At 48.8% G+C, this 17,788-nt stretch overlaps 2 protein-coding genes across 2 annotated transcripts in view; both read right to left on the bottom strand.

Annotated features, from left to right (window-relative positions):
• The window catches only part of LHX5 (LIM homeobox 5), a 72,159-nt gene extending 71,603 nt beyond the window's left edge, over nucleotides 1–556 (bottom strand). Inside the window, 1 exon segment of the mRNA XM_070956502.1 lies at nucleotides 366–556. Within this exon segment, the coding sequence (XP_070812603.1) occupies nucleotides 366–556 (191 nt within the window).
• A 7,085-nt stretch (nucleotides 557–7,641) lies between these two features.
• RBM19 (RNA binding motif protein 19) overlaps nucleotides 7,642–17,788 on the bottom strand; it is an 84,596-nt gene continuing 74,449 nt past the window's right edge. Inside the window, exon 25 of the mRNA XM_070956501.1 lies at nucleotides 7,642–8,276. The gene's annotated coding sequence lies outside the window, so the exon portion shown is untranslated. The remainder of the gene's footprint in view (nucleotides 8,277–17,788) is intronic.

The following is a 17,788-nucleotide window of genomic DNA, read 5'->3' as shown; positions in this document are numbered from 1 at the left end:
CCAACCGGTTCTGAAAGCTTCATTTAAACAAGATTTCGTTTTGCATCTTGAATGTATAAGTCACCCTAACCCTTCTGAGCCTCTTGTTGTCCCACCCATCATTCACCTCTGGGCTACACATTCTCTTTATCTGTTTATTCCCTTGGCCAGCATGTTTTCACCTGGTCTCCCCGAGGTCTTTCTCGCTCACCACTATAAACACAAACTCAAGTTTCTTCTTTCCCAAGTCACACAGACCAGTGACCACCAACTGGTGGTCCAGTGGTCCACGAGAAAATTTCGGTGGTCCGCAGAAAACTTATTTGCATTTTTTTTATATTGCACTAAATCAGGGGTCCTCAAGCTACGGCCCCTGAGACAGATACGTGCAATGAAGGTTTGTGTTGCTGTAGAGAGTCTCCCCCTTCGGGGTCTTTTTGTGTGGGTCGGAGGGGGGCAGAAATTCTGACTTGGGATCTGCTTCAGCCTCCTGGTGTGGGGCTTTGGTCAAAAGTTGGAGGGAAGCGCCGCTGGTGGCAAAGAGCCAGAGGGCCTCGTTCCAGTGGGACTGTATCATGGCCTGATCTCAGCCGGCTAAACCTCCAGGTGCCAGTACCTGGCCTTGCTCTCCCGCAGGTCTTCCCTCTGCTTGGAAAGCCTATGCTCCTAGTCCTCAGTGAGGTGCTTCTGCTGAGCCTCCTTCTCGGCCAGATCCAATTTGAACTGAGCTGTTTTGCCAACTCTTTCTCGTGGTGGCTGCTTAGCTCCAACCACTGCTTCCTGTTGGGATCCTAAGGAGCCCGGGCGGGGAGGCAAAGAGTGACTGGGAGGGGAGGGGCAAGTAGAGGCTAGCGAGGCGCCCCTTGACGTGAGTGACATCGAGTTGGCCACGCCCACCCAGCCACATGACCACCTAGCCACGCCCACACAGCCAGTCATGAGGCAGATCATATTAGCAGTCTGTGGGATTTAAACTTATGAATTTAGTGGTCCCTGAGGTCCAAAAGGTTGGTGACCCCTGACACAGACCATGCATTCCTTTGGAGCAGGCCAAGTTTTCAAATTAGGTGCTTTTAGCCAGCAAAAAAAAAAAAAAAAAGAGACCCTCCAAGCTATTGTGGGGAGGGGGGCTGGCTGCATTTCTACACAAAGCCCAACCCCGACGAAGCCCGGAGACCTGTTCTCGACACAATTCCCTTCACCTTCCCCATAATTCCTCCTTCCCCTTTGCTGCAAAGGCTACTTATCATCCTGCAGGACCAGCCACTCGCCCCGTTGCCATGGCAGCCACGGTGGCCTCAACGAAGGTCCTCGTGAGTGATGGAGCAAGCAGGCGCCCCCAAGGCTCTTTCCATAAAGCTGGGGAGATGGCACGAGGGGGGCAGTGACGGGCAGTTGTAAATTGCCCTCGGAGTCGGCGTGCGGAGATGAAGCATAGCCCGGGCCTTTCAGACGAAGGAGGAGGTGGCCGGGGGGGAGAGAGAGAGAGATGGCTGAGGAAATATCACAGGTTGCTTCGGCCCGTTGATGGAGCAGCAGAGTCCTCCCAGCGGACCGACAAACCCATTCAGGCGCGCTGGTGCAGATCTGGCTGCCATCGCCGCCTAGGGAGCCCCCAATCCTGCAGTCGGTTCCTTCTCGAAAAAGGACTTGTATATAGATTTCAGAATAGAGCTGGAAGGGGCCTCGGAGGTCTTCTAGTCCAACCCCTGCTCAAGCAGGAGAGCCTACACCATTTCAGACCGATGGTTATCCAACGTCTTCTTAAAAACCTCCAATGATGGAGCGCCCACGACTTCTGGAGGCAAATTGGAGCCTTGGTAGTACAGGGGTTTAAGGCACCCTGTTATTAAGCTTATTAAGACCAGCTGCCTGCAATTACTGCAGGGTTCGAATCTCGCCAAGGCTCAAGGTTGACTCAGCCTTCCATCCTTTCTAAGGTAGGTGAAATGAGGACCCAGTTTGTGGGGGCAATAAGCTGACTTTGTATAAAATATACAAAAGGATGAAGGCTATTGCTTAGCGCATTGTAAGCCGCCCTGAGTCTCCGGAGAAGGGCGGCATATAAATCAAAATTAAAAAAAAAAAAATTGTTCCACTGATTAATTGTTCTCACGGTCAGGAAATTCCTCCTTAGTTCTAAGTTGCTTCTCTCCTTGGTTAGTTTCCACCTCTTGTTTGTCTTGCCTTCTGGTGCTTTGGAGAACAATACGAGTTGCAAGGGATTTTGGAGGTCTCTTGGAGCCTACACCATTTCAGACAAAAGACTGTCCAGTCTCTTCTTAAAAAGCTCCAGTGATGGAGTAGCCATGACTTCTGGAATCCAGCTGTTCCACTGGTTAATTGTCCTCACTGTTAGGATGTTTCTCCCTTAATTCCAGGTTCTCTCTCTCTCCTTGGTTACTTTCCTTCCATTGTTTCTTATCCTGCCTTCAGGTGCTTTGGAGAATAGGTTGACCCCCTCCTCTTTGTGACAGCCCCTCAAATATTGGAATACTGCTATCATGTCGTCCCACCCCTCCCCAGTCCTTCTTTTTCTCTAGACTAACCATACCCAATTCCTTCGACTGTTCTTCATATTTGTGTTTTTCTTTCCTTCTTTTTCCTTAATTTCTCTCCCCCCCCCCCCCACATTCCTATCCCGATAGCACCAGAGGGCAGGACAAAAAGTAATGGCCAGAAGGGGGTTAAGGAGAGACCCAACCATGTTCACGTTACAGATAGTCCTCGACTTACCGCCACCACGGACTCCCAAATTTCTGCCAGTAAGCGAGACAGATGTAAAGTGAGCTTTTGTCCCATTTTATCAGCTTTCTTCTCTCATTTGCTAAAGGGAATTCCCCGCGGTTGATAGGTTAGGAACATGGTCGTTGAGCCAATCCGGCTTCCCCATTGACTTCACTGGTTGGAAGGTTCGCCGAAGGGGATCCTGTGACCACGGGGACACTGAAACCGTCATAAATAGGAGTCAAGTTGCCAAGCGTCTGAATTTTGATCGCGTGATCGTGGGGATGGCAGCAAAGGACGGAACTGTGAAAAACAGTCGACAAGTCCCTTTTTTCCAGTGCCGTCGTCAACCTGGAAGGGTCACTAAGCGTAACTGTCGTAAATTGAGGACTACCTATACTGTTTTGCAATCCATCACAGACGTTTGCTCCCCGTTCAAGACGAATGAATGGTTTTCTTCAGAAGTTCAGATGGAGAGAGAGAAAGAGATGAAGTGTTATGGCCAGTCAGCGGCCTGTGCAGATTGTAGCTGATTCCGACAACGAGGAGGCTGGTGTGGTGCTGCACCAGCAGCCTGTGCAGCTGGCACTCGAGTCGGACAGTGAGGAGGCTGGAGAAGATGTGGTGCCAGAGGCAGGGATTCAGCCAGGGCCTTCAGAACCTCCTTTAAGTGAAGAGGACGAAGAGGAGGAGCCTCTTCTCGATGCAGGAGCGCGCAGAGCTGCCAAAAGGCAGGAGTGGCTCCTCAGGAGGTCTCCTCGAGAGTAAGGCTTGGGGCTAATTGGCTACTCCCTTAGCCTATTTAAGAAGGAATGCCACTTGCAACAAGATGTAGGGAACAACTTTAGTTCACTCTCCTTCAGGTCTGCAAAATTGCTTCTGGGCTTTCTGCCAACTCTAGTAAGACTGTGATTACCTTATCTTAGAATTCTGGTAGGCTGTTAAGACAGTTCATTAACAGCCTTTGAATGATAAAGACTAAGTTATTTGAGTAAAATAAGCTTTGTATAGAGTTTGTGTGAGATGCGTTCTTTGGGGTCCGTAGCTGGGGCAGAACATGAAGATGAGGTCCTTCACAATTCAGGGCTCTCACCCATCAGGAATTTGGGATGGACATCGCCAGTTTGCATCTCTCTCAATGAACCTCTCTCTAACAGGCAGATGTTGGGCCCTGTCCTTTCCCCCCTCCCCACCTTTCAGCTGGAAACCTGCCCTCGTTTCTCAGGCTGTGTGATGAAGAGTCTCGCTGTTGCCATCTGTATGCGAAATACTAAATATTGTTATTTGTCCTGACAATGACAATCTCTTTAGCGGTTGTGTTAGGACACCACGGGAAGCTAAGGTTTTGCCTAAACAAGAACACATTCCCTTAACTTGGGTACATCTGCAGCGTGCAACCCCTGAATCAGGGTTGAAATGCTACCGGTTTAGACTGGTTCGGGAGAACCGGTAATAATAAAAGCTACCAGTTCGCGCGAATCAGTAGTAAAAAAATGGTAAAAAAAATCCCCCCCTCGCTGTTCTACTTAACTTAGAAAAGGCTTCTTAAGCCTCCTTTTTCAGCGCTGCGCGGTAGTGCCTGCGGTGTGCATGCGAGCAAAGCGTGCGTTTGTTGCGCACTGCGCATGCAGTGCATTTGGTGCGCACTGTGCATGCCCGCGCAGCAAACCGGCAGCGAAGTGCACCAGTAACAGACCTTGCAGCATTTCACCCCTGCCCTGAATCAACTTGGGTGTCAGGACTGGAAGCCATCCTTTTCATTGGACCTTCAGGCCTGCCATATTTACTGCTGTGGGAAACTGGGAGGGGGGATTGTATGGAGCCAGAGTGATATATATATATAGTCATAACAACATTCTTTTCTCAAGGAGTCAAGGACATCGTGCCCTGCATCTGGAAGGCTGGAACTGGGAGGCATCTCCAGTTGGGACGGTGCTTTGATTGGACCACGTGGTGGACATGTGGGTGCTGGGCAGGGACTTGGACTTTCCTTTGGGTGGAGAAAACCTGGATTTGGTTTCAGATTCGGGTTTTTCCCAGATGTGCCAATATGACATCTCTAATAAAATGGAACTTTGAGGAACTTCAAACCTCGGAGTTTTCTTTTGTTGGGGGTGTTCCTTGGAACCCTGACGTTGGGCTTCCGTTTTTATTTATTTTATTTTTCCTTCCGAAACAACAACATTTTGATGGAGGTGGAAAGAATGGAGCCTGGACACTAATGTCAAAAACATTTCAATTTGGAGACATTATTTTCAACGCTGAGGTTGGGTAAGATGTGGGAAAGTTCCCACTGGACAAACAAACAAACTAACAAACCCAGAGAGGAACTAATGTCACTTCTCTTGATGGCCAATGAGAATTATTCTGTGCTGCCTTGGCAGGTGGTGACCCTTTAAATTCTCGTGATGGCGTGTTGGTCCATTGAACTGCCATCTTGAAATCACAGAGTCTTGCCAGTTGCCACAGGGAAACCCGATACGAAGGCTGCGGACGAAACTGTTCCCACGCGGAGAGACAGCTTCCTTGGGATTTAATAGCTGTAGTATGGTGTGACATTTGGGTTTTACTCACTGGAGAAAGGAGCACTAATTAGTTCTTGGTTTCACTGCAGTAAAAGCAAAACTCAATGTTTTATGGAGTGCTAAAGACATCTGTGGCAGAGTTCTCCGTCGAGTCCAACATAGTGCTGTTGAAATTCAATCTCACTCCACCCCCAATTGTTGGAAGAGGAGGAGGAGGAAGAAGAGGAAGAGGAAGAGGAAGAAGAAGAAGAAGAAGAAGAAGAAGAAGAAGAAGAAGAAGAAGAAGAAGAAGAAGAAGAAGAAGTAGTAGTAGTAGTGGAGGAGGAGGAAGAGTTAGAAGAAGAAGAAGAAGTAGAAGAAGAGGAAGAGTTAGAAGTAGAAGAAGTAGAGGAAGAGTTAGAAATAGAGGAAGAAGAAGAAGAAGGGGAAGAAGAAGAAGAGAAGGAAGAGTTAGAAGAAGATGAGGAGGAGGAAGAGTTAGAAGAAGAAGGAGGAGGAGGAGGAGGGTTACAGGAAGATGTCAGTTATGATTGGCAACAATTTCAGAAAGAGCAATGACTGGCCCAAAGACAGGATTAGAACCCACAGTCTATTTTCAAGGATGTATAAAAGGATTAAAGGTAAAGGTTCCCCTCGCACATCTGTGCTAGTCGTTCCTGACTCTAGGGGGCAGTGCTCATCTCTGTTTCAAAGCCGAAGAGCCATCACTGTCCGAAGACGTCTCCGTGGTCATGTGGCCGGCATGAGTCAACGCCAAAAGCACACGGAACGCTGTCACCTTCCCACCAAAGGTGGTCCCTATTTTTCTACTTGCATTTTTTTTTTTTTACGTGCTTTCGAACTGCTGGGTTGGCAGAAGCTGGGAGAAATCACGGGAGCTCACCCCGTGACGCGGCACTAGGGATTCGAACCGCTGAACTGCCGAACCTTTCGATCGACAAGCTCAGTGTCTTAAGCCACCGAGCCACCGCGTCCCTTATAAAAGGGTTAGGATTAGGGTAGAAATGTGAAACCGTACAGACCGGTGTCCCACCTCAAAACGGTAGAGAACCTTTCCCCGATTCACAACAATGGTGGTCGGAAAGGATTCTGGGAATAAAAGTCCACCCATCTTCAAAAGTTGCCACTGTTGGGAAGACCTGTTTCAGAAACCTATAGTTGCCCCCCCCCACTCCCCATTTCATCGTCTTTCTCATCCACACTCCACCAGTCTTCCTCTCGCCAACGGAGCCTTCTGGAATCATCTAGCAATTTCTGCTCTTCTCAAGATCCATTTTTACGCTTTCTTTCCTTCACACCTCCCGAAGAAAATCACCTCTTTTCTTAATTCTCGGTCTTCTAAAGCTGCCTGGACAAGTTTCTGCCGTTCGCGAGCCCCCCTCCCCACTTTCATATTTATATATATATATATATATAAAATGGGGGAAGGGCGTTGAATGTTTCAAGGAGAAAATCCTCTCACCAGCATGGCTTGGCCGGAGGTGAGAATGAGATTCAGCTGTCTTTCTTTAAGGCCCGGTGAGAGTCGTAGATGTCACACCTCGGGACGCGGTAACTGGATTCTAAGACATCCGTGCGGATTCCCTGCACTGTGACTTTGCTTCATTTTGTGACGCAGGGCCTGCCTACTTCTCACAGTCCAGATTCTGCAGGCGAGCATTCTTGCTGGGTTTTTAACACCCCGACCTCCCCGTTCTGACGTCTGCCTCCACCAGCCAGAGGCGTAAGTTAGGCACCCGTTAGCTTGGTTCGGTTGGGTCCCCAAATCGATGACCAGGAATCCATTCCACGAAATTGGGGGGGGGGGGGGGAAGGATTTCGTCTGGGCAGGTTGGGAAAAAAAAAAAAACTGCCATGGTTTTTATGTGATGTGATGTAATGCGAGAAAGGCCTTGGGAGACTGGGATTAACAGATTAACAGGGCGGTATACAAATTCAATAAAATGAATAAATAAAATAAACAGATTAACAGAGTTGGAAAGGACTTTGTAGGTCATCTAGTCCAACCCCCACCCTACACAGGAGATCCTACGCCGTTTTGGTAGTCCAGTCTCTTCTTAAAAGCTTCCAGATGATCAGAGAAGAGACTGCATAGCCCAGAGCTGCCTAATGGGCACAGCAAATGGCTCAGGAGCGGCAGTGGGTTTCAATTTCGTTTGCTACCGTTTGCGCAGAGACATCCGGGCGGCTGGGTGGAGCTTCCCACTGCCGCCGCTACAGGTTTGCTCGATCCGACCGGTTTGCTCAGGATTTGTTTTTCTTTGAAGACTTTTCGTTTCTCATCCCAGAAGCTTCTTCAGCTCCGGACTGGATGGTGGGGAATGGAAGGACTCATACTCCTTGCAGACAGCTGGTCATTTGCATCCTTTTTAGAGGATCGTTGAGGCCGCTTGGAGGTTTATATGACCAGTTTTATCTTTATCTTCTTTATCTTTATTTGATTTGTATACCGCCCTACTCCCGAAGGACTCAGGGCGGTGAACAGCCCAACAGTAAAATACATAAATACAAAATTTAAAAACAGGATAAAATCGAATGAAACAATTTGGCCCAGACAAATTAAAACACCCCCGTCATTTAAAAACAGATTAAAATTTGCATGTTTAAAAAGAAAAGAGGGAAAGAGATTAGGCCAGGCCCGCCTGGTGGAATAAAAAGGTTAAATGGGGAAAATGGAGAGAAACCAGACATCAAAAAGGAAGGAATTGTTATTTTAGATTATTATTCGGATGGGTCCATTCACAAAATTCTTTATAGAGCAATTATGTACATTGCCCCCCCACCCAAAACCCATACACATTATTTTTTTAAAAAAGGGGGGGGTGGGAGGAATACTTATACTGTTCCCTGCTAGATAGTTATGAAGTTTTGTTTGATGGGGTGGTATCCAAAACTGGTTTCCCAGATTGGCAGGTGACAAGGAGAAATTTAAAGCACGATGGTTTCCTTCTGGCTATTTGTCCTGAAGCATCTTCTTTTAAGAGATCCAGTTGGAATTTAAAATATTTGTTGTCTTCCCGTGGTCTCCTTGATTATCGTTTGGCTCTGAAGTGAAGGAGGGAGAGAGGGAGGGAGGGAGAGGGAGAAGGAGAGAGAGAGGGAAAGAGGATGGAGGGAGAAGCAGCAGGGGAAGGAGAGAGGGAGAGAGAGAGAAAGAAAGTGAAAGGGGTAGAGAGAGAAGGAGAAGGAGAGAGGGAGGGAAAGAGGGAGAGGGAGGAAGCGAAAGGGGTAGGGAAGGAGGGGTGAGAGAGAGGAGGAGAGAGGGAGGGAAAGAGGGAGAGGAAGGAAGCGAAAGAGGTAGGGAAGGAGGGGTGAGAGAGAGAAGGAGAGAGGGAGGGAAAGAGGGAGAGGAATGGAGCGAAAGGGATAGGGAAGGAGGGGTGAGAGAGAGAGGAGGAGAGAGGGAGGGAAAGAGGGAGAGGGAGGAAGTGAAAGGGGTAGGGAAGGAGGGGTGAGAGAGGAGGGAAAGAGGGAGAGGGAGGAAGCGAAAGGGGTAGGGAAGGAGGGGTGAGAGAGAGGAGGGAAAGAGGGAGAGGGAGGAAGCAAAAGGGGTAGGGAAGGAGGGATGAGAGAGAGGGGGACAGAAAGGCAAGGAGAGAGAGGGAGGGAAAGAGAGGAAGAGTGTGTGGGGAAAAAAGGGGGCAGGGAGGAGGGAGAAGAGACAGAGAGAGGACGAGGGAGAGAGAGAGATGGTTACAAATCTGCATTTAATCCCTCTGGAGGGACCAATATCCAGGATGTCCTAACATCAAATGTCTTGAAGTAACAAACACAATTGTGACGTCCCACCAATCCGCTGCCGATGCAAAAACCCAAGAAACCGGCAGCCCAATTCCCTACTGCTGAGAGACCCCAATGTCCACCGTGAGGGTGACACCCCTTAAGCCAGGCCAGCATCCTAGAGCATTTGTTTCTCCCAGGAAGGGAGGGAGGGAGGGAGGGAGGGAGGAGAATGAAAGTGAAACAGAGGAGGAGGGAAGGAAGGATGGAAGGAAGAAAGAAAGGGAGGGAGGGAGGAGAATGAAAGTGAAACAGAGGAGGAAGGGAGGAAGGAAGGATGGAAGGGAGGGAGGAGAATGAAAGTGAAACAGAGGAGGAAGGGAGGAAGGAGGGAAGGAAGAAAGGGAGGGAGGGAGGAGAATGAAAGTGAAACAGAGGAGGAAGGGAGGAAGGAGGGAAGGAAGAAAGGGAGGGAGGGAGGAGAATGAAAGTGAAACAGGAGGTAGGGAGGAAGGAGGGAAGGAAGAAAGGGAGGGAGGGAGGAGAATGAAAGTGAAACAGAGGAGGAAGGAAGGAAGAAGGGAAGGAAAGAAGAAAGGGAGGGAGGGAGGAGAATGAAAGTGAAACAGAGGAGGAAGGAAGGAAGAAGGGAAGGAAAGAAGAAAGGGAGGGAGGGAGGAGAATGAAAGTGAAACAGAGGAGGAAGGAAGGAAGAAGGGAAGGAAAGAAGAAAGGGAGGGAGGGAGGAGAATGAAAGTGAAACAGAGGAGGAAGGAAGGAAGGATGGAAGGAAGAAAGAAAGGGAGGGAGGGAGGAGAATGAAAGTGAAACAGAGGAGGAAGGGAGGAAGGAAGGGAGGGAGGGGAATAAAAGTGAAACAGAGGAGGAGGGAAGGAAGGATGAAAGGAAGAAAGAAAGGGAGGGAGGGAGGAGAATGAAAGTGAAACAGAGGAGGAAGGGAGGAAGGAAGGATGGATGGAAGGAAGGAAGGAAGGGAGGGAGGAGAATGAAAGTGAAACAGAGGAGGAAGGGAGGAAGGAGGGAAGGAAGAAAGGGAGGGAGGGAGGAGAATGAAAGTGAAACAGAGGAGGAAGGGAGGAAGGAGGGAAGGAAGAAAGGGAGGGAGGGAGGAGAATGAAAGTGAAACAGGAGGTAGGGAGGAAGGAGGGAAGGAAGAAAGGGAGGGAGGGAGGAGAATGAAAGTGAAACAGGAGGTAGGGAGGAAGGAGGGAAGGAAGAAAGGGAGGGAGGGAGGAGAATGAAAGTGAAACAGGAGGAAGGAAGGAAGAAGGGAAGGAAAGAAGAAAGGGAGGGAGGGAGGAGAATGAAAGTGAAACAGAGGAGGAAGGAAGGAAGAAGGGAAGGAAAGAAGAAAGGGAGGGAGGGAGGAGAATGAAAGTGAAACAGAGGAGGAAGGAAGGAAGAAGGGAAGGAAAGAAGAAAGGGAGGGAGGGAGGAGAATGAAAGTGAAACAGAGGAGGAAGGAAGGAAGAAGGGAAGGAAAGAAGAAAGGGAGGGAGGGAGGAGAATGAAAGTGAAACAGAGGAGGAAGGAAGGAAGGAGGGATGGAAAGAAGAAAGGGAGGGAGGGAGGATAATGAAAGTGAAACAGAGGAGGAAGGAAGGAAGGAAGGAAGGAAGGAAGGAAGGAAGGAAGGAAGGAAGGAAGGAAAGAAGGAAGGAGCAAGGAGGAGGAGGAGGAGGAGGAAAGACCAGATCTGCCAGGCTGAGGCGCACCCGGGCGAAAATCCGGCACCCAGCCTCAAGCGTTCACCAGCCAGTGCATTTCCAAGGGATTTGTAGTAATTAGATGACAAAATGCAGGCAAATCTCAAAGCTTGCCGAAGACGTTACTCAGGGGTCAAAGACTTGACACGCGGGGCTGGTAATTTGTAAGTGTCAATCACGCTCAGCCATCAGACAAACCGCTCAGCATTCTCACCAAATCCAGCCTCTGTTGGCCTTTGGCCATCCTCCGGCTTCCTATCCTCGCAACGCCATCGGCGCGTCGGGCTGCATGCAAATCCGGCCGGTGCCCCCCTCACAAACCCAGTTGTAGGAAACTAGAGAAAACTGTTGCCCTCCCACCTTGGTTTTTCAAATGCATTCGCTTCTGCTTCCTTTCCGCCACCCCAGGCCGTCCTCGACTTACGACGGTTCGTTTAGTGACCGTTCGAAATCTAATGACTTAGGGCCGTTTTCTGCCCTTGTGACGGTGGCAGCCACTCTGAGGTCGCGCGGTTAAAATTCGGACGCTTGGCCCGACTCGTATTTACGACGGTTGCGATGTCCGTCGGGGTGTGTGTGTGTGTCACGTGTTCTCCTTTTACGACCTTCCAACAAGCAAAGTCCATATGGGGGGGGGGGAGGGAATCAGATTCGCTTAACGACCCGTGTTGCTAATTTTACAATGGCAGGGATTCACTTAACGTCTGTAGCAAGAGACGTGGTAAAAGAGGGAGGGGGAGAAACTCACTTAACAGCTGTCTCGCTTAGCGACAGCAATTTTGGCTCCATGGTTGGCCGTAAGCCGAGGACTGCCCGTATAAGGCATTAGGTTCGCTTTTGAAGATCACCAAGGTTATCATTGCACCAACGTGGTGCGATGCGTTACGGATCGTCCAACCGATCCGTTTAGCGACGGTTCAAGGTTATGACGGCAGCGGAAAAAGGGGACTTAGAGCCAGTCTTTCATTGAGCCCAAAATGTATGTTGCTAAGTGAGAAATGTTGTTGAGTTTTGCCCCGTTTTATGACTACGAATACCATGTTGGATTTCGACTCAGGAGGCCCGTCTGGTATACCCGACGTTATTTAAATGTCTTAAATTGTGGGCCGAAATTATTTAATTCCTTTTAAACTGTTTTTAAATTTTGTATGCTCTGTTTTATCTCGGCTGTTCACCGCCCTGAGTCCTGCTGGAGAAGGGCGGTATAAAAATTAAATTAAATAAAAATAAAATAAAAATAATAAAGGAGAGAAGGTCTTGACCTACGAAGATATTTTGGATACTCAGGGCAGACTGAAGACACGGGAACAACTGAGGTTGGAGGGGTGTAACATAGACTGGTGGGACCGACACTCAAATACACTCAAGACTTTTTTTTAAAAAAAATCATTTATTTAACTATGGCTTTATCGTTTCATAAAAATAATTTTCAAATATTATACGATAGCACTCATTTCACGTTTCCTATTTCGTTTCCATGTTTTATTATCTAGCCATTGATAAAATAAATCCCATATCTCCCCATTTGACTTTTGCTGGTCAGAAGGTCGTAAAAAGGGGATCAAGGGATGATCCCCTCCCCCCCCCCCGGAAGGGTGCAGCCGTCATAAATGTGAGATAGCGGTCAAGCCTCCGAATTTAAATCGCGTTGACACTGGGGATGCTGCAATGGTCGTGTGAAAAAACGGTCACACGTTGCTTTTTCCCCCCCCCAGTGATGTTGTAACTTCGCACGGTCACTAAATGAACTTTTGTAAGTCGGGGACTATCTATCCGTAATTGTGAATTTCTGCTGTCTGTTTTGGCTGTCTTTGTCTATTGTGCTGGCTGCGCCCCCTGGTGACGAAAGAAACTAATAAAATGGAAGGAGAAATTTGGTGAACAGAAGCTGCACAATGTCGGGAACAAGTTGAGAAAGCTTAAAAAGGAGCCGAGAACTGAATTCATAATAGCGATAGCACTTAAGACTTATATGCCGCTTCACAGGGCTTCACAGCCGTCTCTAAGCGGTTTACAGAGTCAGCATCTTACAAACGCCAACAATATGGGTCCTCATTTTACCAACCTTGGAAGGATGGAAAGCTGAGTCAACCTTGAGCCAGTCAGGATCGAACTCCTGACAGTCGGCAGAGTTAGTCTGCAATAATGCATTCATAGATAGATAGATAGATAGATAGATAGATAGATAGATAGATAGACAGACAGACAGACAGACAGACAGATGATAGATAAGCAGTGAGAGACAGAGAGATAGACAGACAGAGATAGACAGACAGACAGATAGATAGATAGATAGGATGGATAGATAGATAGATTGATAGATATAGATAGATAGGATGGATAGATAGATAGATAGATAGATAGATAGATAGATAGATAGATAAATAGATAGATAGGATGGATGGATGGATGGATGGATGGATGGATGGATAGATAGATAGATAGACAGACAGACAGATAGATAGATAGGATGGATAGATAGATAGATTGATTGATAGGATGGATAGATAGATAGATTGATAGATATAGATAGATAGGATGGATAGATAGATAGATAGATAGATAGATAGATAGATAGATAGGATGGATGGATGGATGGATGGATGGATAGATAGATAGATAGAGACAGAGATAGACAGACAGACATAGATAGCAATAGCACTTAGACCTATATACCGCTTTACAGCTCCCTCTAAGTGGTTTCCAGAGTCAGCCTATTGCCCCCAAAATCCGGGTCCTCATTTTACCCACCTCAGAAGGATGGAAGGCTGAGTCAACCTTGAACCTGGTGAGATTTGAACTGCCAAACTGCAGGCAGCTTGCAGGAAGCCGGCAGGCAGCAGAAGTAGCCTGCAGTGTAACCACTACGCCACCGTGACAGATAGATAGTTATAGATTGATAGATAGATAGATATATAGACAGATATAGATAGATAAACAGGGAGAGACAGAGAGATAGATAGATAGACAGACATAGATAGCAATAGCACTTAGACTTATATACTGCTTCACAGTGAGTTTTACTATTATTCTACGTTCTCCTGAGTGACCTTCTCGCCAGGAGAACATTCTAAGCAAGGCTGGTATTCACTTACTTTCCCTTTTGTTGTTGTTGTTAGTTGCGAAGTCGTGTCCGACCCATCATGACCCCATGGACAACGTTCCCCCAGGCCTTCCTGTCCTCTACCATCCTCTGGAGTGCATTCAAGCTCAGGCCGACTGCTTCAGTGACTCCATCCAGCCACCTCGTTCTCTGCCGTCCCCTTCTTTTGCCCTCCATTGTTCCCAGCATTAGGCTCTTCTCCAGGGAGTCCTTCCTTCTCATGAGGTGGCCAAAGTATCTGAGTTCCATCTTCAGGATCTGGCCTTCTAAAGAGCAGTCAGGGTTGGTCTCCTCTAGGACTGATCAGTTGGATCACCTTGCAGTCCAAAGGACTCGCAGAAGTCCCTTGGATCTACCTACCTACCTACCTACCTACCTACCTACCTACCTATCTATCTATCTATCTATCTATCTATCTATCTATCTATCTATCTATCTATCTATCTATCTATTGCTGTTGTTAGTTGCGAAGTTGTGTCCATCCCATCGCGACCCCATGGACAACGTTTCTCCAGGCTTTCCTGTCCTCTACCATCCCCCGGAGACCATTTAAGCTCATGGCCGACTGATTCAGGGACTCCATCCAGCCACCTCGTTCTCTGCCGTCCCCTTCTTCTTTTGCCCTCCATCGTTCCCAGCATTAGGCTCTTCTCCAGGGAGTCCTTCCTTCTCATTAGGTGGCCAAAGTATTTGAGTTTCCGCTTCAGGATCTGGCCTTCTAAAGAGCAGTCAGCGTTGATCTCCTCTAGGACCGACCAGTTGGATCGCCTTGCAGTCCAAGGGACTCGCAGGAGACTTCTCCAGCACCAGAGTTCAAAGGCCTAAATTCCTTGGTGCTCAGCCTTCCTTATGGTCCAACTTTCCCAGCCATCCATTGCAACTGGGAAAACCATCGCCTTGACTATACGCTCTTTTGTTGGCAGGGTGATGTCTCTGCTTTTTAGTATGCTCTTTAGATTTGCCATAGCTTTCCTCCCCAGGAGCAAGCGTCTTTTAATTTCTTGGTTGCTTACTTTCCCTACCGGTTCACAAATGTGAGTACGCATGCGTTTTGCTCACACACGTCCTTCCATGCACACGCTTCGCTCACGCATGGGGCTTGCACGCATGCGCGCAGCTTGAAAACGTACCTAAATAGGCCGGCATAGCGACCGGTGAGTGGGCCCCACCCGCCGGTCGCTACTACCATTTCGCCCGAACCGGCTGAAGACCACCTCTGATTCCAAGGTGGGGGCTTCCCCATCCTGGATGAATCAACCCATCGGACATTAACTAGGCCGCCTTTTTCTCGCCGCCCCCCCCTGCAGTTTTCATTTTCATCCTTCTAACCAGAAGGTCTAGGTTTTGCCCCAAATCTTCGACCCTCCGCCTGAAGACGTTAACCAAGGCGTGCTCTGCCAACGGGAAGCCCCCGACGGAAAGCTGCTAAGCTGTCAAACCTTGCCAGCTCGGCTTCTCTTCCGTCCGCCTGCTAACAGAGTGCCGCCTATTATTTTTGCTGGCACGCGGAGGCTCCGTTTGCATATTTCGCCGATTCAGGTCACATCCCGTTCACGCCGTAGCCAACGTCTGTTGATATTCTCGGTCCCTTGCCCAATTCCAGTTTGAGGTGAAAGCCTTCCTTATTAGCCAATTTGGATACCCATTTACTGTGAATTACTCAGCCTGATTATTATTCATGAATGGATAAATCTGAAATCGCCAAGCTCCCCGCTAGGCCGCTTCTTGTTCTCTCCCCGCACACACACACACACACACCCCTCCCTCCGCTCATCCTCTCTCCGGCTCCTGAAATGAATATATTTGAAAAGGAAAACAGAAGGCCGCGGATAAAACACGCCGCTTCGATATACCGCGAAGACACCGGGCGCCTGAGAAAGGGATGTCAGCTTGGCAAAGGCACTGTTTACCCCACGGGTGCGACATGCCGAATAAATAAATAAAAATAAATAAATAAAAGCAGCACCCAAACAGTCTGGCATCCCCTGGGTTGGCAACGAACAAACCAGGACTTCCCTTTATGGTAATGCTGGGTTTGGAACGGCGGTGATCCTTTCCCCAGCTAGGCCGGGGAAAGCTGCTAATCCAATTAACACATCTTGGGTTTAAATTCTTCCTTTCCTTTGTCCTTCGCTCCCTGGAGGGAAAGCTCTGTCAAATCGATCGGGCCCGGAGAACTCGGCAGCAAATCCCTTCGGCCGACACGGAGACCTGTGTAGCCTCCTGACTTATTTTTGCAACCCGGCCGGAGCTGAGAATCGAGTTGGATGACCACCCATCCTATAACCGAGGACTGTTGTGTAGCCCGCCGGCCTCGTGGCTGTGACTCACTGCTGTGTGACACTGCTGTTGCGCAGTTAAAATATAAAACGCCACAACAACAACAACAAAAAACCCCCGACCTCTCTCTCCCTCTCCCTCCCCCCCAGGATATTTAAAAACAATAAAGCTATTAAAACCAGTTCAAATCGTAGCCCAACCTATTTCACAAGGTATTTTGTGTTAGGGAGATAAAATGGGAATCTCCTTACAAGAAGGAGGGGGAGGTAGAGCAGGAGGAGGGGGAAGGGGAGGAGGAGGAAGAGGAGGAGGGGAGAGGAGGGGGAGGAGGGGAGGAGGAGGAAGAGAAGGGGAGAGGAGTGGGAGGAGGAGGAGAAGGAGGAGTGGGTGGAGGAAGAGGAGGAGGGGAAAGGAAGGGGAGAAGGAGGAAGAGGAGGGGAGGGGGAGGAGAAAAAGAGGAGTGGGAGGAGGAGAAGGAGGAAGAGGAGGAGTGGGAGGGGGAAGAGGAGGAAAGGAAGGGGAGGAGGAGGGAGAGGAGAGGAGGGGGAGGAGAAAAAGAGGAGTGGGAGGAGGAAGAGAAGGAGGAAGAGGAGGAGTGGGAGGGGGAAGAGAGGAGGGGAAAGGAGATGGAGGAGGAGGAGGAAGAGGAGGAGGAGAGAGGAGGAGGAGGGGAGGACTGTGGGGTCCTTGGTCCTCTCTGAGCTTAGTTGTTTTCTTGCAGATTCTCCTTCCTTCCCTCCCTCCCTTCCCTCTTTCCTTCCCTTCCTTTCCCTTCCCTCTCTCTCTCTTGTATCTCCCTCCCTCCATCTCTCCTGTAATGGGCTGTGAGAAGGACCTTGGGAGGCAGGAGGGACAGCTGCAGATCTAGACAAGAGTCAGGAAAAACTAAGTCCAGTGGAGGAATGAGAGCAGAGTCTCTATCAAGGCAGTCTTAGTATTCGTGGTTTGAGTTTCCTATCTGGACTACCCTTCAACCACCAAAAGAGCTTTCGGTAAACGAAGGCGCGGAAAGACTCCCCCCCCCCAAACAAATTCTTTTCAATGACAAGATCTTCAAGGCCCTAAAAAAAAGGAGAATAAAAAGAGGACCGTTCTAAGAGAAGAAGGCGCGAAAGAAAAACCCAAAAGGTTACATTGATTTCCATAAAACTCTTTTTAAGATTTTTAGGAGAGCGTCGCTTCCCTTCTCCTCTTGCCCCACCCCCCTTGCCCCCCACCCCCAGCTATCCTCTCCCCATTTCTCAACCCCTGGTAACCCCGAACATCTGACTGGCAAGCATTTCAATCCCAGCAGAACAAATTGAATTAGATGTTGAAACCAAGCTGGACTCTGTTTGCCAAAGCCTACCAACTCTGCTCGCACTAATCCTTTCCCACCTGCTGCAGATCACAGAAGCGTCTTCGGGGGAGACTTGGCTTGCCATGAAAGAAAGGAAAAAAAAAAAATAACACGGGGAGGGAAGGGGCTGGAGGAGGAGATGACACCCAACTACAAGTAGCAGAGACCTCCCCTAACTCTTGTGGGGTCCTTGGTGGTCCTTTGAAGCTGGTCGTTCTCCTGCAGGTAAATTTTGTTGCTTGATGTAGAAGAGCAGGCAAAGCTGGAGGAGGTGGAGTTAAACTTGTCATCAGCTTAGAGTCCTTAAAAAGGGAAAGGGAAAGGTTCCCCTCGCACATCTGTGCTAGTCGTTCCTGACTCTAGGGGGCGGTGCTCATCTCCCTTTCAA

The sequence above is a fragment of the Pituophis catenifer genome, unplaced genomic scaffold (genome assembly GCF_029215685.1).
Source record: "Pituophis catenifer annectens isolate HBS135680 unplaced genomic scaffold, rPitCat1.0.hap2 SCAF_43, whole genome shotgun sequence".
NCBI classification, from domain to species: Eukaryota; Metazoa; Chordata; class Lepidosauria; order Squamata; family Colubridae; genus Pituophis; species Pituophis catenifer.
This window is presented reverse-complemented; position numbering and strand designations above follow the sequence as displayed.